The 25,049-nt window shown below is 31.7% G+C and overlaps 2 protein-coding genes and 1 long non-coding RNA gene across 5 annotated transcripts; 1 reads left to right on the top strand and 2 right to left on the bottom strand.

The window, feature by feature from the left end:
- The first annotated feature begins 1,382 nt into the window (after positions 1-1,382).
- On the top strand, positions 1,383-4,527 carry LOC124837896 (putative U3 small nucleolar RNA-associated protein 11). The gene is made up of 8 exons (XM_088099028.1): positions 1,383-1,520; positions 1,601-1,691; positions 1,768-1,859; positions 1,959-2,052; positions 2,157-2,236; positions 3,028-3,111; positions 3,933-4,032; positions 4,120-4,527. The coding sequence occupies exons 1-8, from the start codon at positions 1,465-1,467 to the stop codon at positions 4,210-4,212; spliced, it is 690 nt and encodes a 229-aa protein (XP_087955154.1). The 5' UTR covers positions 1,383-1,464; the 3' UTR covers positions 4,213-4,527.
- A 5,137-nt stretch (positions 4,528-9,664) lies between these two features.
- On the bottom strand, positions 9,665-11,680 carry LOC124843877 (bidirectional sugar transporter N3-like). Its single transcript, XM_047320714.2, has 6 exons — positions 11,501-11,680; positions 11,092-11,128; positions 10,743-10,956; positions 10,464-10,625; positions 10,192-10,311; positions 9,665-10,108 (listed from the first exon to the last, which is right to left on the bottom strand). Exons 1-6 carry the CDS (start codon positions 11,550-11,552, stop codon positions 9,881-9,883), a joined length of 813 nt encoding a protein of 270 aa, XP_047176670.1. The 5' UTR covers positions 11,553-11,680; the 3' UTR covers positions 9,665-9,880.
- Positions 11,681-16,008: 4,328 nt separating this feature from the next.
- On the bottom strand, positions 16,009-20,681 carry LOC148193607 (uncharacterized). 3 transcript variants are annotated; one of them, XR_015782010.1, is made up of 6 exons: positions 20,042-20,681; positions 19,645-19,958; positions 18,691-19,563; positions 17,129-17,349; positions 16,643-16,898; positions 16,009-16,217 (listed from the first exon to the last, which is right to left on the bottom strand). It is a non-coding gene; the product is annotated as an uncharacterized LOC148193607 (long non-coding RNA). The 3 variants fall into 3 exon arrangements; XR_015782011.1 differs by lacking the exons at positions 16,009-16,217; positions 16,643-16,898; positions 17,129-17,349 and having other exon boundaries at positions 18,579-19,032; positions 19,445-19,563; XR_015782009.1 differs by lacking the exons at positions 16,009-16,217; positions 16,643-16,898; positions 17,129-17,349 and having other exon boundaries at positions 18,579-19,563.
- Between the last annotated feature and the right edge of the window lie 4,368 nt (positions 20,682-25,049).

The raw sequence follows: 25,049 nt of genomic DNA on the forward strand, positions 1-25,049 counted from the left end.
AGAGATCACATTTCTTCTCAAGAAACCACAATATAATATAATATAGTATTTGTCCATAGGAGAACCACCTTAATGAGCATTATAATATCCAAAGACTTGGATATTTCCTTTATCTTCATATAGTGATCTTTATTTTAGATTCTTTTTAAGATATTTAAGAATATGGATAACAACATTTTAATGATTAATACATGGATTTTACATTAACTAACTTACAACTCCCACTCCAAAAGACAAATTTGGTATAGTACTCATAAGATAAACAAGTTTTCCAACCAAAATGGTCAAAGAAAATTCTCATTGTTCTATCTTTAATTTTTGATTTAGATGTATAGAACAATCTATTGATTTACAATAATCATGTTTGTCTCCTTTAAGATGTTAAGAGCAAAAATCCTTGACAAATTACAACTCCTTCATTTAATTGAGCTATTTGTATGTCAAGAAATATTTTAGACTTAATCCTTCTAAAAATGATTACATATGTGTTCCTTTAATTGAGATAGTCTAACAACATCATTCCCCATAACGGTTACATGGACAACTTAAACCATTAAATACACATTTTTTTAGGAAAGGTGCAACAATAAAAGACAAAATGATATGCCATTTCAACCCAAAAATTTAAATAACATGGCTAAATTTTCCAAACCAAATATGTGGAGATTGTTTTAGATTATAAAAAAAATGACACAATTTACAAACCAGACTAAACTTCCTAAAAACAATAAAATCCAAGCACAATAAGAATATTAATCAATAAAAATGACAAAATAAAAAAAGTCAAATAATAAAACTCGACTTCCCAAATATCATAATAGAAAACAAAGTTACACCTTAATTATAGAATATATTATAAAATGTTAAATATTGTATATTTATATTTTACTAGAAAAACATAGCTGTCCTAGCACTGAGTCACAATTTCTTGTTATAAGCTAATTTATTTTAGTAAATTATAATTTAATATACGTATTTATTTTAATTATATATATTAAAATATATAGAAAAATGTGCAAGTAAAATTCGCTAAAGAATATATATATATATATATATATATATATATGTATATATTATATTTCTGTTACATTAGTGATTACTTTTCTTGTTGCTAATTTTAGGTAGTAGTGGAGGAAATATTAAGATTAGTTGCATGAAACTGTTGTTTTCAAATAATTTATAAATACATTTTAAATTAAAAAATTCACAGTCTATAAAATGGTATAATCTATAAATTTATTTCAAATTACGAATTTAAAAATTGAGTGTATATTTCTGAATTATATAGTATGAGAATAGAATCTAATAAGTAGAATGCAGAAAGAAAGTATGTGTAAAAAAGAAAGCAATTTGTAGATTGGGCCGACCCATTTAAACAACAGGTTAATAGGTTGTTATTATTATTACCCGAAAAGAAAAGCAAACGCAGAAGCCATCGTTGCAAAGGAGTGACCAAAACCAAACATGTCCTCCCTTCGAAACGCCATTCCCAGTCGTGCTCACAAAGAGCGTTCTCAACCGTGAGTTTCTTCTTTCCACCAATGACTATTCATTCAATCAAAATCGCTTTTTTCCAATTTCCTTTTTTTTCATTCATTAGGTCAGCGAGGAAAAAATTCGGCTTGCTCGAAAAGCATAAGGATTATGTCCAACGTGCTAAAGCATTCCACAAGAAAGAGGATACTTTACGGGTACAGTTTCGCTCTCTCTTCACCGAATTCTCATTCCTTCCGCTTTAACTATTTTGTAATTTTTATTGTTTTACAGAAACTTAGGGAAAAAGCAGCTAATAGGAATGAAGATGAGTTTTACTTCAAGATGGTTAGAACAAAAACAGTTGATGGAGTTCACAGACCAGAGTAATTGATGACTTGCTACATGGCCTTTTCGATTTTCTGTGATTTGATGTTGTTGTTTTCGTCGTCGTGATTGTTATATTTGCTTATTGACTTGAGTAGGAGTGAAGCAAATAAGTACACTCAGGAAGAGCTTATGCTTATGAAGACGCAGGACATGGGTTACATTCTTCAGAAGGTTCAGAGTGAGAGAAAGGTGGGGGCTTTGTTTTGGATTGTTATCTTGTTTTTAATGGGGTTTTTGCACGAAATATTGTGACAGTGTAGGTTTAATTGGGAAAGTTTTGGTCTCCATTGCAGAAAATTGAAAGGCTAACTGCCTCGCTACACTCTATTGATAATCAACCTGCAAACAAACATGTTTTCTTTGCTGAGGACAGGTATGAGTTTCTGAGCTATCATTCTGTGATCAGCATGTTGATTTTTTAGAATGTTAATATGTTTTATTTTATTGGTGTACTTAGTTGTTGTGAAAGTTCTTATTTAGTTATGCAAAATTTAAAGGGTGATGTTTTCATCTTGTATAAAGCCCCTGATTTGTAACTTCCTTCTTGTTTCTGAGATGATAAAAAGTATGTTCAACTTGACATTATGGCTATGATAAAAAAACTTTGGTATGCAAAATTTAAAGGGTGATGTTTTTATCCTGTATTAGACCCCTGATCACAAATTTTTACTTGCTTCTGACATGGTAAAGTATGTTCAATATGACATTATGGCTATGATAAAAAACAGTTGGTAAGAAATTTCCATTTGTGAGCGTGTAAATGTTATTTGTTTATATAATGGTAAAGTAGGTTTTATAAACAAATAACATTTACACACAAAAATGGAAATTGCTTACCAAATCTTTTTTATCATAGCCATAATGTCAAATCGAACATACTTTACCATATCAGAAGCAAGTGTGTGCGTCTATATTTATATATATCATAGAAGTATTTTCAAATGGTCCCATAGTCATGTTTTTAAGATATCTTTTTTGAGTAGTAAACTCGTTTACTTTTCTCCAGCTATTTGGTTCCATTCTTGATTTATTGATTGACATACTACTTCTCTACCTCTACTCCCATTCCCTTTCTTGCTCTTCATATGTTTATACTGTAGATCCCATCCTCATTCCACAAATTTATTCTGAATCGCTAACTTTTTTAATTTTTGTCATGTATAGGGAAGAGGCTAAAGAGTTACAATCAAGATATTCAAAAAGTGAAATTCCTCTTACTATCGATAATATTCCTACTGGCATTAAGAGGTACATACATCTGGCTTTAAAGACTAAAATTAATTCCTTTTTCTTCTGACATCGTGTATGAGATTAAACATCTTTTGTTAAATGATATGACTTGACAATCTTTGGTCAATTGTTTTATTTGATGTCTTATGGTAGATTAAAAAAAGTTGATAAATGATTTGTCTCTACTAAAACTTTTTCAGGAATATACTGTGTGAAATTATTATTTGTTCTCTTCAATGTGCTTTAAGATTGTTAATTTTATTAAGTTTTTTAATGCCAACAATATTAAGATGTTTTTGCAGTAATGTGAGTTTTGAGTCTTGGCAATCACGACCTAGTGACTAGGGTTGAGGATTTGATCATAAGGACAAGTTTATTGTTTATATATTTGCATGCCTTTTAAAGTGCAATTTTATTGAGAATTGGTCTTTCGGTAGGAATGATTGACATAATTTAACCCAAAATAGAGATATGAATAACAATTATGGTCAGATTGATTGCTATTAGTTCTCTCTTATTTGGCTATATTAAATTGTTTGTGTTGGGTTAAATAGGTTGTAAATCAGGTCACGAGTTCTTTTATAATGTATTAAAGATCTTTTATCGACCAGACCATACATATATATATATATATATATATATATATATATATATATATATATATGGGTGTAATTTCCATTTTATCAAACTGGATTTGTGATGTTGGATTAAGCTCAAATTCCAATTTCTTAAGATATTGCTACTTGTCTGCAGTACTACTAAGGTTACTTTCCCCTTTTTCTCTTTGTTTGATTTCTACTACCATATCAGCTTTATAATAAGTTACTTTGGTTATAAAGGAAAACAGATCGGTCTTATAAAGAGTTGGAAGCAAGAAAAGATAGACTCAGCCAACTAGAGAAAATCTACATGGATATGGCAATGAAGAAGGAGTTGCAGGTAGTGATATTTTGCATAGTTTATTGTGTACCTTTTTAATTCTTACTGAGGTAGAATTCTCAGAAAGAATATTCCATCTATGAACAGAAAAATGGTAGGAAACGCAAACTAACTGAGGATGAGATTGTCTGTCCAACTAGTCAACCAGTGTACAAGTGGCGTGCTGAAAGAAAACGATGATTGAGTTCTTTTTGGCCTTTTTACTATTTAGCACAATGATTAAATACTTGTGGGTTGGGTCCGAGTAGTCCAATGAAGAAGGCGATTTTACATATAGAGAGGAAACATCAACTTTTGTAGCCGCAGAATAGAAAGTCATAGATTAATACGATTAATTGGGATCACTATTGGTGCCAATAACTGTCGCTTTCTTGTTTACAATTCCTTTATCATGTAACCATTTTGTTTACTCTTTTGAGTATTCTTCTTTGATGTTGTGGCGACTAAATTTTGTAAGTCTAGTAAGATATATTACATTTTCATGTTATTGTGCAACATTTCCATGTAACTGTCATAGTACCTTGCTCTAAATTCTTTAGACATGGTTCCCGGATGTATGCAAATAAAGTTTACAAGACGTTGGTGTTCCATTTTACAGAGTCGTTAAGCAGCTAATTTTGGAAGGTTACCTAACATCTATGATATTTTTATATCTGACATCTGGAACATAATATATAAAGGAAATACTACTTTTTGGTTTACATTTTTTTAAAACAATTTACTTCTAATATCTTTGTGACAGAAGATTTTCGTGAGGAAATAGAATAGCAGTGACGTCCTTTAATTTTGAATTTTTGTCCTTTCATTTTTTATATGTTAATAGTAACTACTTGAAAGTTTAAAGGTAATTATTATATAGCACAGTTCCTTTACATTTTTTTAATACTTTAACCTTAATTTCTTCTCTTTTCGTTCATGGTACCTTTCACAATATCGCTGTTGTTTTTCTATTCTCACTTGTTCTTGGTATATTCTTTTGGCTTTATAGTATACCAATAATTTGTCTACGCAAGCTTTATTTCTATCCACAAGTTTCTCACTTGAAGTTTTAAATTGAAGTTTTCTACTTCTTTGCATGAATTCTTTTTAATGTTCTCACCTTTAGTATACATTCAAAAAATTTTAATACTAATGCGTTCAAAGATCAAAATTGTGCTTGTCCGTAAGTCTCTTTCGATTGTATATACTTATTAACATTTTTATTTATTATATTTATATTATATATATATATATATATATATATATATATATATATAAATAATCGTTAACACGTTTTTAAGGCATTGTGATAATGCTTAATATAGTGACACAAAAAAAGAAAATGAAATAATAATATGATAGAAGCTTTGGATTAGGAAAGAAAACCTTGATGAAAACACCCAGTTAAGAAAAAAAAATCTGTCATTTCATAGAATATTTATTTTCCTAATTTATACACTTTTATGTTTACATGCTTATTTTTTATCGTGGGAGTTTGTGATTTTTCATTGTTTTTGTTCATCTATTAGCCTTCGTTCCTATTATTTTCTTTTCATCTCTTCCTAACTTATACATTATCATTTTTATTATGGGAATTTATGATTGATTTCTCGTTGTTTTGTTTTGTTCACGTGTTACTATCTATTTTCTTCCTTATATACGGTAAAGATTTAGAAAACAACATTTTATAAGTGATAGTAGTTTAAAATTAGTGGACTTGACTATTTTAATATTAAACGATTTTAATATAAATAGTTATAATTTTAAAATAAATCATCTCCTTATAATCACTGTTTTAGAGTTCTTTGACTTCTCACTAGGAGTTATCATCCTCTTGTCTAATTAAATAATTGAGACCATTTGATTGGTCTTAGTAGTGAGCTTTTCAATTTGAACTGATCAGTTTCTTAAATAAAGTAACTTGATTTTCTACTCCTCTTTTTAGTCTATGTTGTCTTCCTTTGCACGTTAGCTTGTTGTGTTTGCACGTGATGTTTGAGTCCTCTATCAGACTCGTTATTGATTAGTTATCCTAATGGTGAGTTTGAAACTGTTTTAGGCTTTCTAGAATGGGTTGGTTATCTCTCAGGTAAGGAAACTGTATAATTTATAATCCTTACTTTTAAGGAAATAAACTACTTCGTTCAGTTTTAGGGATTTCTTCCCCGAAAAACGTAAACACAGAAACAAATATGCATTCAACAAGGTTTGACAACAAAACCATCAACTCTTCACAAGGAGCTTTTAGCAATTGAGCTATACAACACCTTGTGAAAGCAAGCCTTCTCATAAAAGAAAACATTTTGCATGATTACCATTGTTCCCTTACTACATTGGAATTTCCCGGGTCTTACAGAATCCTTAATTTTTTTCTTTCAATATATATTTGTTTCCTTTTGACTTGGATCCACTATTTTTTTTTTTCAGTTTTGCATTTCAACACACAAATAAAGAAAACCAAACAAATTGTCTTTCAAACACCAAAGATCATACAAGATCAAGGTAAATAGTTAATTGGGACCACAATTAACAAAAAACATAAAAGCAGATAATTTTCAGGAATCAAATGTAAAAAAACACAATTTAAGCAAAGAATAAGAAAAATTAAAATCTTAACAGAATTAGATAAAATAATATTTTTTTTAATATGACAGAAAAATAAGATGAAAGAGAATATTCAAATCAGAACCTTGCTTTAGATTCCAGATGATACAATGTTGTTCTGGAAAGAGTATAATTGCTTCTAAATTTGAATCCTTAAGAGGCACAAGAAAAATATATCACAGAAGAATGCATAATAAGACAATGATGGGGACAATACAATTTAGCACATTGATAATTCAAGTGAATATTCACCACAAGGATGTTAATCTTTGATAAGAATCAGAGTTCTACTCCAAGAACTAAGATAATCCTCTCAAATAATGAAAATACATATAATATGACTCAAAAGTGTTTACGTCAACTTTTAATACCTCTATGCACATAAGTTTAAGAAAACCTAAAAACCTTAAAATAAAACTCGAAGTCCAAAATAACATAAAAGTAACATAAAACGAAAATTACAAATGCAAACTTTTGTCGCTCACCTAGAAAACACAAACTGGCTCGTCCAACAATAATAATGTTGATGATGGTTATAAGATGACAAAAGTCAATTAAGAATACATTAAAGAATTTTCAAACTAGTAAAAGTGACAAAACAGATCTATCGGACCTATATGGTCTAGCCCGCTATTGGTTTAAAAAAAAACTAGGTAAAAGTGGTTTTCACGACAAAAATAAATCAAATTAGTAACTCGTCTTATCAAATGGAAGACTAACTTATATATATATATATATATATATATATATATATATATATATATTTATACAAATAAAGTATATTTAGTCATATAAATATTTTATAAACTTTTAATTGATTAATTAATATTTTTACTTAGATAAATTAAATTATTACATTTACGTGTTAAATTACATTTATCACTAATAATTGAAAGATAATTTATAGGTGTTAATAATTTAAGTTAGGTTTAATTGCTTCCTTTGTCCCCAGTTTGGTTGAATTGTGTCAAATTCATCCTCATTTTTAAAAAAGTTTCATTGTCATCCTCACGTGGTGTAAAAGTTTCATTGTCGTCCTCACGTGGTGTAAAAGTGTCAATTGAATCCAAACATAGAAAAAATTTGTGTCAAAGTAGTCATTTTTCCTATATATCTGTGTCTTCCTTTCATACAATCAAGTACAGATATTCATTTTACCTTATCCAATTTAAGGCTTTTCATAGCTCCAGAGAAGTGACATATGAAAGGAAGACACAGAGATATAGGAAAAATGACTACTTTGACACAAATTTTTTCTATGTTTGGATTCAATTGACACTTTTATACCACGTGAGGACGACAATGAAACTTTTTTAAAAATGAGGATGAATTTGACACAATTCAACCAAACTGGGGACAAAGGAAGCAATTAAACCTTTAAGTTATAATATTATTACATATTTACCTCCTTAAAAAAATATAAAATAGAAGAACTAATCTCTTAATTTTTATTTTAATTTTTAATTTCAAAACAAAAGGATCAATGAGTAAGTTTGTCTAGTCTTATCTTTGGCCAGTCAAATTTGGCAGTCATGATGGTCATACCAAAACTGATTAACATATTAAAAATATTAAGTCGGTTCCTAGCTAATTTTGAATGGGTTAATGGATTGATCCATAAGTCTTGACTCACTTTGTCATCCCTAATGAAAAGAGTATGAATATATAAGATAAATACCATATCAAATCTCTTTCGCAACGTTGAGTCAATTGACCCTTGTAGTGTAGACATGTAATTTTTTAAAAATTATTTTAAAATTTATTATTTTTATGTTTAATTTATATTTCAGTTTTAGTTGATACTAATTTTGAGAAAATTTCTAAAATTAAAAAGTTTTACATGGGTTTAGCCCGAATATATTTTAGAAAAAAAAATTAAAAGTTGGCTTGGCTAGCATCAAATTATTATTTTATTATTTAACGTTATAAAGAGACTGAATTGAAACATTGGCTAGGATGATGTTATGGTGCATTTTTTTACTCTTTATGAAATAAATGAAAACATTAATTTCAATTTGTCTTTCACGATGATCACGTGTGATTGATTTCTTCTTTTATAGTTAAAGTTCATTTTATTTCGTCAAAAAACTGTCTTTTAAACTCAAATTCATTTCCCCATTTGAAGCAAAATCCAAAAATCATAATTAGTTTAACTGAATCTCAAGTCATCACTGAAATTGAATCTCATTTCTCAGCAGAAGCACACTCCTTGATCCATAATCCCTGCCAAATCCCTAATCCATTTCCCTCCATCCCAAGTTTCTAGGCGAAGTTCATTTTTCATTGAACCCTAAATCTCTCGAGCAATGTTGAGTTGATGGATCCTTTTTGACAATGTAAATGTGTCATTGTTTTTTACTGAGTTAAAACATGTAAAACTATTTTAAATTTTATTTTTTATGTATATTTTATATTTAGATACTTTGAAAAAAAAATTAAAATTAAAAAGTTTTATGTTGGCTTAGTTGATTTAAAAAAAAACGTGTTTAAAGATTGGTTATCTAAAGCTAATTATTATTTAATGTTATTAAGAAAACTTGTTGAAAGGTTGGTGAGACCCATATTATCTTATATTTTGATTTTTATTAACAAAATGAAATCATGAATTCCTTTCTCTTCAACAACAATCAGGTGGTCCATTTCTTATTTGATTAAAGTCCATTTTACTTCATCTTTGAAACTCAATCTCATCTTCCCATCTCGAAAACTCTAACTCATTTAACTCAAATCTAAGTTATTATTGAAATTGAATTTCATTTCTCATTATAATCAAATCCCTAATCTCAAATCGCTAATCCATTTAGTTTAATTCTAAAGTAAAACGGATTTCATGATACTTGAAAAAAAAATATTTAACAACTTTATAAGCATGATAAACCTTATAATTTATATTTTCTTAAACTTACAACTTTATATCAAAAACAGAATATTAACAACTTTTAAAAGGTGAGGTTCTCTATCTATATATGGTATAATTATATGTCACTTAAGAGCATTTTCATAAGATTACGCAAGGGTATTCAATAATTTTGAAACAAGTCAAAGACAATGATTTGAAAAGATAAATATAATCCTTTTTCTATCCACTGCAGGTGCTGTACTGAGGTAACTATTATGAAAATTCTTGATGATGAAGGGTACACCATACCATAGTTCATAGATAGCAAGAGAATTAGAATTTAACATAACAGTCACCGACTATTAATATTTATTTCCTAGGATGCTTCGAAGTGCTCCTAAGCACTGAGCATAGTATATACGATGTTTATGCCGGGCGTTCCTTTGCTTCAACACCTTTCTCGTCTTCTCTGGGACCTTCTTTCTCTTTGTCGATTACTTGAACTGGGTACACCTCAGACGTTCCCAACGGATTCACCACAACAATATTTTTCATTGGCTCCTCCTTTGCAACATTCTTCGGTTTACTGTTTCTGTATATGGCATACAGCAGCATCTGAAGTAGTCCCAATGCGAAACCCAGCACATTTGGAACCTGCTTACACATACCAAGAAAAGAATGAAATTTGTTTTCATGTTAACCTATGGCACTGAATTTTTGTGTCTGCATGTACTTACAGCAATGCATATGTCCTTGAGGAAGAAACCATAGGAAAACCACGTTATGGCACTCAGCGTCAGGAAAACCGACAAGTTAAAGGGCATAAACTCCACATTCTTGGTTCGAATAACTTGTGCCTGCTTGCAGATCAAGAAATCAATGGGTGATAGAGAGTTTTTGCAGTATAAAATATCGTGATCACAATCATTGTTTTAAGCCTTTAGGGTAATGAGATTGAAGGTGGTGCAAGCATGGAAATAGCAATGGAAATGGTAAGAAGTTTACTCACCACAATGCTCAAGGGTGCTGCAAAAACAGCTACTGCAATAGATACACAAACCCATCCAACGACTGCGACTCGGTGGGCACCATGCATAGTGAAGTAGGTGACGGTGAAGATCAAGGCAAAGGAACCCACGTTCATCACCATAAACAATTTAACGGTTAACTTCTGCAATAATAAAAAAAAGAAAACCAGTAACGCTCATCAGCGTTAGTCAGTCTGTAACAAGATTTGAGGCTTCCTATAATTTGATTAACATTTTGGAAAAGTGACAGGTGAATATACCCTGGCATCATGGGTGGCATAGAGTAAGAACATGACAATGTAAACCGTCTCAATGACACTTCCCACTGAGTTAATGGAAATTAGGAGAGTAGCACCAGCTGGCTTGAGAGTAGCATAGTACAGCCAAAGCATGGAGCTGAACAGTGCCACCAGATAAGGAAGTGATTGGAAACCTTCAGTGGATTTCCTTTTGTGAATCCGATAAAAAGTTGGCCTACAAATTAGGAAAAGGAAAAGATATTTACCATTCACATTCATTATGGTACCCTAAAACCTATTCAAAGGAAATTGTAAGAAACGATAACAGTCTCATAATTAGGTGGACGTTACACTGTGTTCATATACTTACAGGGGAGCCAAATACACCATGAAGGAGATCACGTTCCCTGCACATCAAAATATGTGTTAAATTCTTGGCTTTTGGAGAAAGAATGAGGTTGGTCAAAATTGATTATAGTAAAACACAGTGCATGAAAAAAAATTCTAGATATAATGGAAATTATATCAGGTTATTATATGGTTTCTAGGAGTTATATTAGTGGATGGAAATGAAACGCAAAGGGTTGTTCTTGAATTAATATAGTTAAATGGAAAGGTTGGAGGAAAAAGATAAGGAAAATGAGAAGAAGTGGAAGCAAAGCATTAAATTTGGTGGAGCAACTTTCGTGGGGTACTGGAATACCAGATCTAGAAAGAAAAACAACAAGGAGAAAATTATACTAGTGAAAGAGAGCGATGATAAGACCGATCAGTTTTACCTAGAACGCCAAAGGCTAAGGCCATATGATTTTGACTGTTGAGAATAGCCATGCTTTTGGTTTTGAGGAAAAAATATACGAGAAGGTTTAGGAGTTGATAGGTTAAGAAACCTTAACTGGGTTTCTTGCTACTCAACCCCTAAAATGACATGCAAGAACACGGAAGGTTGTGAAGGTTGAGTAACTCCTGCATGCCCTATATATACACAAAGGATACAGAAAAGGGGCATGAAAATGATGAAAAAAGATTAAAAAGACAAAAATTAAATAATTAATTTAACCGAAGAAGTGAAATTAGGGTGTACTTGGCATGCATGTTTGATGGGTTGATCTGATTGATGTTTTTAGAAGGTAGCGTAGTAGCAAGCCATTTACATTACCTAATTTAGGAATGTTCACATGCAACTTGAACCATGATTTTTGTATATCCTACGAAATTGTAGCTTTCACCGAGTGGAATTCAGCTAATAGACACGGCACGAAAACTAAAGTTTCACATAATATAATGCACCGCACACTTGCATTCTGCATAATGGTTTTTTCTGCCATTAACTTTTGCACAAAAGACACGCTTGTAGAAGTAGATAAAACACGTGAGGGGGAAGGTAAGAATTACGGTTCATGATGGACTAATAATTATATATTGTTCTGTAATTCTAAAACTTCGTGAAGATGATTTACGTTATGAGTTAAGGGGAAGGTCATAGGGCATAGGATACTAAATATGTGATGCTTTCACGTGAGAGGTTTCCCAAAAAGCTATGCGTAGCGGTTTCTCTCTAACACGCTTTGCCGCATAAGCTTCTTCGATTCAACAATGCTGTGTCATTTCCACGCCTTTACCTTTGTTGTGCCTCTCTGCTTTGCGATTCCCTTCTTTGCAAAACTCTCTTTACTGCATGCAATTCAAGCTTTTCCGTGTTACGCTAACATCTTCCTCTGTTTCTCGCAAATGCATTATGTTCTTCTTGACACGTAATATAACATTGTTCTTTTATTCTTTAATAAAGGGACATAATTAATTATCACTTTAAACAATTTCAATTTAACCTTCCTAATATTAATTTCACATTCAACACATTTTTTCCTACACTTTTTTACATTTACTATTTTATCCTTCAATTTCCTTTTTTATTTTTACAAATACAATCAAGTTTTTTTTTTTTCATACTAAAATATATAAAATAATATTTTCATCTAAAGTTGCTTTTTTTTTAAGGAAAATATTCTTTTAACAACTTTTTTAACACCTCTTTTACAACAGTTTATGTGGTAGCTTATGATTGATCCGTTTCAAATATACGGATCAATAAAATAATGATACATAATTTATTGTTAAAAAATTATTAAAAAAAGTTGTTAAGATATCAGAGTGTTTTTCTAACTTGACCAAAGTTAAACTGATTTAATTTGGGTTTCTCATGTTAAAATGAAAATGAAAACAAGTGGTTTGTACTGTTTTTGGTTTATGCTCCCATTATTTATTTTTTCTAGAGTTTTCATTTTTCCAAATATTATTGAATTCTTACACTTCCATATCATTGAGTAAAGAATCAAATTATTTCTAAAGGCAATTGCTTTAACATTTTAACTTTTTTATCTTTACTGAAATATGATAATAAAATCGTACATAACAAAGTAAATATACTTGCAGTGTTTTGGGTAGAAGATAAATATTTTGATCAAAAAGGAATAATATGATTGGGTTATCTAGATTGTAGGTCTCGGCTTGAAAAATAAGAAATCTCAAAATAGAACCAAAATAGAACCAATAATGATAGATTTCACACAAAGTGAACAAAATTCTCGAAATGAATTTAAAATTAAATACAATTTGATCATGAAAAAAGAAATAGTTAGTGAAATGTGGAGTAATTATTTCGACAAGATTTTTCTAATTTATGAAAATATATATAAATAACTTCTATAATAGGAGGAAAAATGTAATGTGACTATTGAAACAAAAACAAAGTAAAAGTATAAATTGTGTTGGTAAATTTTCAAAAGTGTTTTTCATAAAAACACATTTTAGATATAGTAGACCGAACTCGTTCAAAAACATCTAAAGTAGAACCTAAGAGAATAAAGCATGAACAATTTTTTTAAACTAGTTAATAAACTTAATCTATATTTAATCTCTTAATAGAAATGATTTCCTTAACTAAACAAGTTACAAGAAGTACTTTTTACTCATTTTGTAGCTGTGCAAGTAAAGTATTCTTTTTCATTAGCCTTTTTTTCGCACTTTCACAAAAAATTAACTCTCGGATGGAGGACACTAAAATGCCATAATACAAATACCATAACTTTGTGAAATTACGTGTGTAGGCGTCTAAAGATATTGTTCAAAGTGAAAGTTCAATGTTTTTTATTTTTACAAGTAAGCATCTGTGTTCATCTTCGAGTATTCACTGTATATACTTGTTTTGAAGATATCGTTGAGTCTTTAACTCTTTTCTTTTCGTTTTGAAGTTTTCATAAATACATGATGAGAGATGCATTTTTTCCTTTACACGGGTATGAGAGTGATGGCACCATAAATTGATTAGTTTTAACTTAGAAAGATGTAGTTTTAGTTCAAAGAAATTGTATTTATCATTTAAGACTTCAAAGATGATTAGATGAATTTTTACTTTTACTATAAATATTGTAATGATTAGAACTAGAAAAATAGAAAATGAGATTATATTTCTTTTTATTTATTTAAGTTCCTATCATTTACTTCTTGCGCATGTGTTAAATCTTCACCCTTTTCTTGAACTTTTAAACTTGATTTAATAATGATTGGTTTGTCTCGAGCATTTATTGTCATTTAGTTTATATACTCTTAGTACCAAGTTGTTTAGTATAAGGTATGTCATACGAATTTCATGTATTTAGCCGTGTGGGTAACGATTGCGTTTGTTGTTATTAGACTGAAATACGATATATGTTTGAGTTAAAGATGACTCATAAGTTGATAAACACACTCATTATTTTAGGCTTGCTTTAGTTGATTGCTAAGAAAGAAACATTTTTTTCTTGAATGTTCATATTTCTTTGTATGACTTGGAAAAATCCAATTCTCCCTATTTAATAAATTAATTTTTATTGATAAAAAAATAGTTTAACATTTTATTTTAAATCTTACATGTCTTAATTATGTTTGTTTCGTTTGCTTTAACATCTTTTTGAACAAATATATGAAAATATTTGATTTGATTACACTTTGATTACCCTTAAATTGAGCAATATAAAAGTAATGAATGAAATTTAAAATATAAATAACAATAATAAATTGCTCATGCTTTTGTGATCTACTTTTGGAAACGAAATATTTTTATGTAATTAACAAAGTTCATTGATGTAATTTAAACTCTTCTAAACATCTAGCATATTCAAATTGCAAATAGAAAAAGTATATTGTATCTATAAAGTATTTGAGAGTTAGTCAGACACATACTGAATAATAAAATAAACTTAAATTTTTATTTATATAGGTGAGCGTGAGTCAAGCTCAATCAGAGTAATAAAAGAATTATTTATAAAGGAGTAGTTTTGGTCAAACCAATGATAAATAATAAAAGAAAATTAAAATTTTATTTATATAGCATCAACCAAGTTCATATAGAGTAATACAAAAAATTAATTTTATTTATAAAGGATAGTGTTGGGAAACCCACGTTGAATAATAAAAAATTTTATTTTTTTTATAAAGGCGTTAATAGAGGAAATAAATAAAAGATAAAAATATTAATAAAAGAGTGGGGTCAAATTCACTCTAAACAAGCATGTTAATCCAGGTGTATAAGGACCTCTATTTATATATATATATATATATATATATATATATATATATATATATATATTCTAAAACTAAAATATATTGATAAAATAGTTGATAGGGATGGATGAAGAAGTAAATTAATCAGAGTAATGACAAAAGAGTTATTGAACTTAATTGCATGTGTCATTCCGAGAAAAGTGAGAAGTGATACGACAATTCTTTCTAATTAGGTTTGATTAAACTTAAATGATATTAGAGTTATTTAGAACCTATACTAATAACTTTGTAATGTTCAATTAAGTTTAAAATTATCTTTTTAAGATGATATTAGAGTTATTTAAATTATATATTACTGAGGTTTGTTGTTTGTTAAGTGTTACTACAAAAAATTAGATTTTTACCGAAGTTTCGTTTTCGACGGTTTTAACTCTCGAAAAATACGTTACCCGCGGTTAGGAAAACCGTTGGGAAAACCTGCGTCACTAAGTAATTACCGGCGGTTTACTAAAATCGTCGGTATTAGTAGGGGTTACTAAAACCGTTGGAAATAACCGAGGTTAAACAAAACCGTCGGTAATTTGTGGGGGTTTATGAAAACCGTCGATAACTTTTGAGTTTACATAGTTGGGGTTTCCAAAACCGCCGGAAATGTAAGTAATCTATTTTTTTTATTATTCAAATGACTTGATTATCATTAATAAACCAAAATTAAATAATATGAAACCAAAATTAAATGTAAACATTAAATATAAACCAAAATATTATTATATAAATTGTAAACAATAGAAATACAATTAATGTTTCTTAAAGACTAAAATTAACATGTTATGAATAATAATTATAGTTTTGTACTTCTTCGTTGTCTTCATCATTTGATACTTTTTTATTGTCTTCATCATTTGGTACTTCTTCATTGTTTCCATCATTTGATATATTTCTTTTTTCAAATACCTACAATATAAAACAATAATTAGTTAATAATATTTTGAAAAAATTATTAGACGAATTTAAGAATTATTGATGGTTGAAAAATGTTAAAATATGATATAATTACAAGCCTAGAGATTATTTTCTTTTCTTTCACCCATTATTGTATTTATGGCCTAGTTTGTTTAGCATTTTTCTTTCATTTGATTTCTCAGATTTTCTGAATAGGTCACGATTCAGAAGTGCCATACTCTTGTCTGGACCCTAAAGTATTTCAAACACAAGAAAAATGATCAGAAAACAAACTTAAGAATTAGTCCATAGGATGGCAATGATTTCCCTACAGATTGAATAGGCAGACAGGCCACTAGGTCAGGAATCCAAAAACCAAATTATGTCTAAGAAATTAGACCTAGGAAGAAAGCAGAGGTTGGCAAAGTTAGAATTACCTCTTCATCACATTCGCCCATCAATTCCAAAGCAGCAGAGTGCCTCCTCCTTAGTGCTTCTAGCTCTGATCGTAAGCCAGGTAATACAGCAGCCTCCCCATGCAACTTCTCACATTGCAGGGTAGATATGATATACATGTCATGGTTAATGACAAGGAACATGACCCATAAGTGGTAAACAGGAAGCAAAATTCACCTGTTCTGTCATTTTGACCAGCTCGTTAGCAAGAGAATCACAGATAGATTCCATTGATGCCTGAAATTTGTATTATTAAAATAAATCATCATTGTATCCCAAATAAAAAAGGGTCATCCAGATCACTGTCTTATGATCCAACAGCTTAATATAAATTATATTAGTGATAAACTATAAATTCTATTACTTGAACATCATGATAAATTCTCAATGATAAGAGAATGTCGAGCCCTAAATAAGAATGTATGGTGCAAAAAGTTTACAGGGAATGAAGGCAAGAAAAATCATACCAGACGTGACATGTATGAAGCAAGTTTAGCCTCCTTCTGACAAAGTGCAGCTTCAAAAGAACTGAGTGTCATGCTTTTCACATAGTAAGGACTCATACTTAGTTCTCCTGGGTTTCTCCTATCAGAAATACTATCAGATGAGTCCAACGATGCTTGCAGAAAGTGGCTTTCTTCCAAGCTTCCAAGGGAGCTTGCACTAGAGATTTTCCGAGATAGGTTCCCTGCATCATAAAGAATATTAAACATATATCACAGACAACTCAGCCTTAGTGATGGAAAGAGAAGCAGAGGATCACACCATTCTCAAAAGCAGAAGTTTTCTTTGTAATGGGAGTTTGATCTGACGATGGAGCAAAATGAACACGAGCAGTTCTCTCCAGCTATCCAGTTCACACATTTTAAATCAATTATATAGTTTTTGATTAATAATATTTCTCCCTCACTGTGTTTGATTCAATAGAATTATTTCACTCATTTACTATTTTGAAGAGTGTTAATAAAATTATTTAATTCAGTTTCAAAGTCACGTCTAAAATTGAATGTTCCAAACATAGGGCAAAGCATACTCATGGTATGCATATTGCTATGAAAAGATCTTAACATGGACCTTTTTAGATTCACCACCTTTTAAGATGGAGGATATACATTAGAAAATTGACTGCATTTATTGCATTGATGTCTGAACATATATGAATGAAATAAGAGTATTTTAACCTCTAAAAATATCACCCTTCGAAATCATATTCTCTAATTGGCAGCCATAAAAGAATTAAGGCAGACTAAATTTTCCCATCAATAAGCATAGAAGAATTAAGTTCAGAAAAAACACCTTAAATGGTAAAGCCAAATTATATCTTAGGACACTCGTTCTAAACAAACCATTACAAAATTTCACCTCCCAAATTCAGCGCAATTGATAACTTTTTGGCAAGTATACCAAATCGTTTCAAGTAATACAGTGAATAAGTAAAAGAGTATCGTTCTCCCAAGGGAATTTTAGTTACGTTATTCAATTAAAATTATTTATCAAGATCAATTACTGATGATAACATTTGTGATTTCAATTTGAATTTAAGCATGAAATTAAAAACGTAAAAAAAATTAAGATTGAAAAATGCAATAAAAGATCACTGGAATTGGTCTTTGACTAACATTACAGTAAAATCCTGGACAACATATATCTCTGTTCAAGCATTCACATGAGAGTATCTTGGTTTAATTCCTTAAAACAAGTTCTAAAATTATCTATTGAATTATTAATTCCTTAATTAATTCATCAGATAATTTTGCATTGACTTTAGATGTTGAGAATGACCAAAAGCACAGAAACTATTCCTAGCGTAATTACTTTTAGTTTCTTTTCTTAAGTTTCTGGTTCTAAAAATACTTTCCAGTACAATAAAACTTTTAAAGACATTAATACTTCCGTATAATCAAAAGCAAGTCAAGAAAAGAACAAGAACAAAAACATATATTGCACAGGAAATTTACATTAATGTTTCGTCATACACCCAATTCCAATGAACAGAAAATTTAGCCTATCCTAGACATCTCAAACGTACTCTTTTCAGCAATTCCTTGCAGAAAGTGAAGTCTTGATGTCTTGAAAGGTCTCCTGATCGTCTCCTGAGTTCTCCAGTATTTTTTTGGCTATTTTCCTGTGTCAGAAGATGGTTTCTGCCTTTCTGTCACGTCTTTTAAATCCACTTAACTTCATTAATTCGCTCAACGCACATGTGTGTGTGCGCTATGCGAATTTCTTGTAACTGCTGCCTCTTAACTGATGTTATTCGCACAATGCACAAGTATTGATGCGCTATGCAAATTTCCGTTTCCTGGCAGTGCGAATTTTGGCTTGTGCTATGCGAGAATTGGCTGACAAACTCCCAATTATACATCCTTTCCTGTACAATAATTTACATAACAATCTACTTCCTATTACAACATTTCACTAAGTAATAACATGAATAATTAGAAGATTGAGATCATTTATAAGTGTAAAAACAACTCTTTTTCACACTTATCAGCAATATAGTGACATGTCCTGATCAATGATAAACCCCAAAAGAACGAACAATTGAAAGAACACAGGCGTAGTAAAAACACACATGCTTGATCTTCATGTCCTAAATGTTTATCATTTTTCCAGAACAGTTAGTTTCCTAACTACAGAGGACATGAAGTGTCTTAAACCAAGACAAAAGTTACACCATATCAAGAGCAATAATAAGACTACATAAAAAATTGCACAAACAAACAATGAGTTAAAGGTCATTAGCAAGAAGATAAAGGGCGAAAGAAAGAACGGAAAAAAACCTCGTGATCACAATCAACAAGCTGCTGCTCACTAAGACTCACAAGTTCCCCTGTTGCCAGAAAGTGAGCCCCTTCAAAGCCTTAGTAGCGCTGAAGCTCTAACACGAGCCGCATGAACCCTAACTCACCAACCAATTGAAATCAATTATTCTAAAACAAACATTCACAAATCATATCATCATGATTAGTACTATTGGCACCTGATTCTTGACAACGGTAACTGCACCGTTATCTCTCCAATCAAAATCACTCGGAAGATTATTGGTGGGGAGAATGAGAGCTTTTTCCACATCGGAGGGCAACCTCACACCTCGCAGGCCCAAAACCTTATTTCGGAACTCCTTTGGCGTAAGGTCGGAGAACTGAGTCACGCCGTGAACTGCGAAAGGATCCAGGCTCTGGTGGTGCCGAGCACGACGCAAGTTAGCCTTGAACACAGGGAACCTGTAATCGTGCTCTTCCCCGGTAGCGTACACCTTTCCCTTTACAAAAATGGTCTCTAGTTTCTCCGAGACTAAACAAATATCACGTTTATTGATACACAAAAATGAAAACAAGTGAACTAAAACAAAATAAACGAAATTAATCACAACATACCAAATTTTGATTATTATATTGAACATCTCGATCTTCGGCCACCTTGATTTCACCAGGTTCGACATCAGATTCCGTCTCTTTTTTCCCTACCTCACTATCGAGAGCTTCATTATCCAGTGTCTTGGAGCTTAGACCTTAGACCTGATGGAAGCAGAGAATTCGTACAAACTACAAAGGAAAATCAACGATTCCTTCTGCGAGGATTTAGAGACATCGACATGGATGAATAGCTGGTCCATGGCAAAATCCTTGTCCTTGGGGCCGACAACCACATGACATAGACACTTACCCCTTCCTTGTCGTAGTAGCGTTTCAGAACCGGACCTTGGGAGTTCCCTTCACGATGGTGAAGGGCGATGGAAGACTCGCTTTCTACAATGTCGTCATGGGAGCCAATGTCTAGACCTATGCTAAAACCCTAACAGACAAAGAGAGTAAGAGAGATCTTACAGGAACTGGAGAAGTGAAAAAGGTTTGGGAACGAAAATGACCACCATAGAACACTCGCAGTGCCCACCAACGCTTCCACCAACGATGAAAATGTCAAGATCAATAGGAGGTTGGTTTCTTAATTTCTAGGGTTTGGGAAGAGGGGAGGAGGAAGTGAAGAGGAAAATGTGTAAGATGGGCGGGTTGGAGACATTTGAAGTTGGAACTACAGAAATTTATTTTAAAAATTTTTAAAAATTATATTTAACCGGGGTTTTAATATAACGTCGAAAATTTACGGAGGTTTTATAAACCCCCAAAATTTAACCTCTACTAAAATATGATATTTTTGTAGTGTGTATTGTATCATACATCATTAAACTATTACAAAATAATCTACTAATATGTAGTTTTATGTTTGAGATGTACATGTTTCGAGTGAGAGAATATATTAGACATCTCACATTTATTTTAAATAAGTTCATGCTCAACATTACTACCTAAACATGAATATTTTTTTAAAAAATAAAAATAAAAAGAACCGAAAAACATGGAGTACCACATTAAATCTAAGTGTTTTCATATGAGATGAGTATATGTAAAATAAAAATAGAATGATTTAAATATCAACAATCTATGAATAATATTCAACTTTTTAACTCAATTACTATTGAAAAGAAAATTAACGAAAATGTATATTAATTTAGGTTAGACATAATGAAATTTTAATATAAGAATTAATATATATATATATATATATATATATATATATATATATATATTTTGATAAAATCGTTGATAGGGTTGGATGAACAAGTAATTTAAGGAAAGGGCCAAAGTATTGGTTCACAAAATCATGAGTAATGACAAAGGAGTTATTGAACTTATTGCTATTGTTCATCGAGAAGCATAAAAAAGCTTGAAAAACTTGATGGGGTCTATGTTAAAAGTTTCAAAGTTGAATTTGTCCGAGAAAAGTGAGGAGTGATATGATAATCTTTTGTAGTGTAGGTTGAATTAAGCTTAAGATGATATATTTATAGCCTATATTAAAAATTTTGTAACGTTGAATTAAGTTTAAAATCAATTTTTCAAGATGATATTAGAGTTATTTAAATCATATATTATGTAGGTGTGTTGTTTGTTAAGTATATTATTGTATCATTCATCATTGTATTATTACCAAATAATCTACTAAAATCTATTAATATCCAGTTTTATATTTGAGATGTACTTGTCTCGAGTGGGAAAATTTATTAGATATCTCACATTTATTTTAAATAAATTCATGCTAGACATTACTACCGAAACATGGAGATTTTGTTAAAAATAAAAGTAAAAAGAACAAAAAAACTTTGGGTACCATACCAAACCCATGATAAAAATACAACACACACATATGTAAAAAAAAATACATATTATGAACAAAAAAATTAAGTAAATACTTAGATGGAAAATAATAAACCAATACAACACCAAACAATACAAAACTGAAGTTGAGTAATCAAATGCCTTAATTTACTAAAAGATTTATCATTAGTTAACCCTCTTGCGTTCCCAAAAATGCCATTAAAACTTATTGTTTTTTAGAAGTTTTTTATTTTGAACATTTAATATTAACTTTCTTTACCCTACATCTACCAGGTTTTCTTGTAGTTTGATCTGGTTCATCATCCCTCTTCATCAAGCATGTTACCTATCCCTCTCCCGCCAATGTTGACATCATCAAAGAATTCTACACAAAAGCCAAAGCATTGGGGGACATGATGAGACGTACTTTAGCTACGTAAGGGGTAAGAGGGTTACCTTTGATGCTGACACCATTGAAACTTTTCTAGGTATAAACTGGGAGGGGGAATAGTGCCAGTATGCTATGTCCATGATGGAAGAAGTGGACTATGAGGATGTGGAGCGGACTTTATGTGTGGCCGGAGGGCGTTTTTAGAGAAATAGGTTTGGGGCACCCATCCACATCATAAGACCCCATTTGACACCTCTGGCAAAGTATTGGATGACTTTCTCTCATGCCAACATTCAGCCGTGCTCCCATGTGTCAGACATCACTGTCTAGAGGGCCATCTTCCTTTACTGTGTTCTCAGGGGCCTCAACATTAATATTGGTCAGGTTATAGCTGATGAGATCCAAAGTTGTGCACTTGGTGCAAGAAGCAAGGCACCCTTGGGACACCCCTCCTTGATCACTCATCTTTGTGAGGCTGCTGGTATTGATGTTTCTAGACCACCACTGGAGCTTCCAAGAAAGGAGTTGCACGTAGCTTATTTTACACATTACTGTGCAGTGGATGAGCCAGGCCATCCAGCGCCACCACCACAACAACCTAGGGCACACAAGAGAGTACCACCACAAGCCAGGATCCAGTTCATGAGGCCGCTCCTTTTTAGATGCGGGACATGTACTTTTCTCTGTTGGATTCTAGACTGGCTGCCTTATACAAGGGCGAGCAGGAGCTGTTGAGGACACTAACGTTCGCATTCCCTAAGCGACAGTTCATATCTCAGGAGGACTTTGTAGCTCGAGTGGCATGGCCCACTGGCCCAGCACAGGAGGGTGGTAGAGCTGAAGCTTCACCCATGGATGAGGATGATGAAGCTAAGGAGGAAGAGGACTCTGATGATGAGTGATGAGTTGTACTTGGCATCTACTACTTGATGCCACTTTTGCTTTAGAACATGATTTCTGTTATTTTACTGTTTTTATTGCTTTGATTTGTTTTTGTTTTCATTGTTTTGCTATTTTTAATCATCTACTGCTGGATGCCACTTTTGCCACTTTTAATCATTTGTTTTGCTATTTACTCTGCTTGGATAAATTACACTGCTTTGATTCAACTGTGCTGTGTTTTATAGTATTGCTTTGTGATGCTCTAGTGTATTGATTGATGTTGAGATTATGCATGATGTGATAATATACAGGTGATGGTTCATAGTGTATGGATCAGGTTCTTGAGGTAAAATTTAATTGCGATACTGAGTAGGGTGTTTTTCTGAATTCTGGGACTTGAGAGTTACCTGTGTGAGAGTTGGGCTTTAGAGTTTTTGTGAATAACTGCCATTACTTTGGAAGCATGAATGATTTTGCCCAAATTTTCTGTAATTGAACTACTTGCTTGCAGGTTTCATATGATCAAGGCCATCTTTTGTTATCCCTTATTCTTTTAGCCTTCACATGATTTTATCCACCGAAAAGAAAACAATTTGTTTTACCCTTTGAACCTTGAGCCTTATGCATGTTTTGAAAACCCTTTGTGAAAATCTTTACCTTGAGTTAAGTTGAGAAGATTTGTGAGGTATTGATAAAGGTTCAAGTTTGGGGTTACTGGAAAAATTGAAAAGGAAAAAAGCATTGAGCTAAGCAGTAAGTAATTGAAAAGCAAAAGCAAAAGAAAAAGAAAAAAAGAAAAGACAAGAAAAGCTCAATGCTAGGGAAAGCTGGGAAAAAGAAAGAGAGTTTATACTTGAATGATGAAATCATAAATGTCTCTCTTAACTCAAGGATTTTGCTGACCAGAAAAACCAATTTCCTTCTTAGCCTAGCCAAGTTACAAGCCATGAAAAGCCTTTGTGATGACAACTTGCTTGTGAGTATGTTTGATTGTGGTTAAAAGAAAGGAAAAGTTAATTTGTGTGACATTGTGATAGCAAAGTGAAAAAGACACCAACACCTCACTATACACCTTTTAGTTGAGTGATACACTTTTGAATGCTTGAGTGATACACTTTTGAGTACTTGAGTGAAACACTTTCCTTGGTGAGGAGTAGTTCTTTGAATTTTTGATTGCATCTTTGCTTGGTTGATTGATTATTCTTAAGGATAGCATCTGTTGAAGTATATGAGCATCACATTGATTTTTATGGAATTAAGGCATCTGTACATCTTGACTGACATCTGTATGCTGAGCTGATAAAAGTAATCTCTTGTCCTAGAAGAAAACGTTTTTGAAAAATGTTGAGTCATTGTAGTGATTGTTCTGAAAAGCTGAGTTACAATCTGTTTGCTTGAGGACAAACAAAGTTCTAAGTTTGGGGTTGTTATAACGGTTGAAAATACCGTTATTTGTGATGTAATTTTGATACTAAATGCACCCTTTTCTGCTTAGAAACTTGCTTGGAATCATGTTTTTCTGTTAAGTTGTGTGAATAAGAGAGTTGAGGTTGAATTTGATGATTTTATTACCAATTCTCCTTGTTTTGGTAGAAACTGAGATAATATGGAAAGCAGGGATGAAGTGCCATGAAGATGGAGCTCAGAAAGGCCTGGAAAAGCACCAGAAGGGAGGGGTGCTCAAAGCTTGGGTGCCCTTTTTGGAGGCTTGAGCGTATGAAACCACCACTCACCGCCCGGGCGCCCCTTTTTGGGGCGCTTGAGCGCCAGAAGCACGAAGCTTGGGCGTCATTTCTGAGGCTTGATCATAGAAGACCACCGCTCACCGCCTGGACGCCCTAAGTGGGGCGCTTGAGCGTCAGCGACACGGGCTTGGGCTTTGTTTCTGTTCTGTCTTCGCTCTATTTAAAGGACCCAGACATCCTATGTTTTGTATCTCTAGCTGGAGCAGCACAA

Source organism: Vigna umbellata, chromosome 9 (genome assembly GCF_029865625.1).
Source record: "Vigna umbellata cultivar VRB3 chromosome 9, Vumbellata_1.0, whole genome shotgun sequence".
Classification (NCBI taxonomy): domain Eukaryota; kingdom Viridiplantae; phylum Streptophyta; class Magnoliopsida; order Fabales; family Fabaceae; genus Vigna; species Vigna umbellata.

Coding starts and splice junctions, on each gene's coding strand:
- LOC124837896 (XM_088099028.1), top strand. CDS start 1,465: ATGTCCTCCCTTCGAAACGCCATTCCCAGTCGTGCTCACAAAGAGCGT. Junction 1,521..1,600: donor CACAAAGAGCGTTCTCAACC/GTGAGTTTCTTC, acceptor TTCATTCATTAG/GTCAGCGAGGAAAAAATTCG. Junction 3,112..3,932: donor ATTCCTACTGGCATTAAGAG/GTACATACATCT, acceptor TTGGTTATAAAG/GAAAACAGATCGGTCTTATA.
- LOC124843877 (XM_047320714.2), bottom strand. CDS start 11,552: ATGGCTATTCTCAACAGTCAAAATCATATGGCCTTAGCCTTTGGCGTT. Junction 10,957..11,091: donor ATGGTGTATTTGGCTCCCCT/GTAAGTATATGA, acceptor CCTAATTTGTAG/GCCAACTTTTTATCGGATTC. Junction 10,626..10,742: donor ATGCCACCCATGATGCCAGG/GTATATTCACCT, acceptor TTATTATTGCAG/AAGTTAACCGTTAAATTGTT.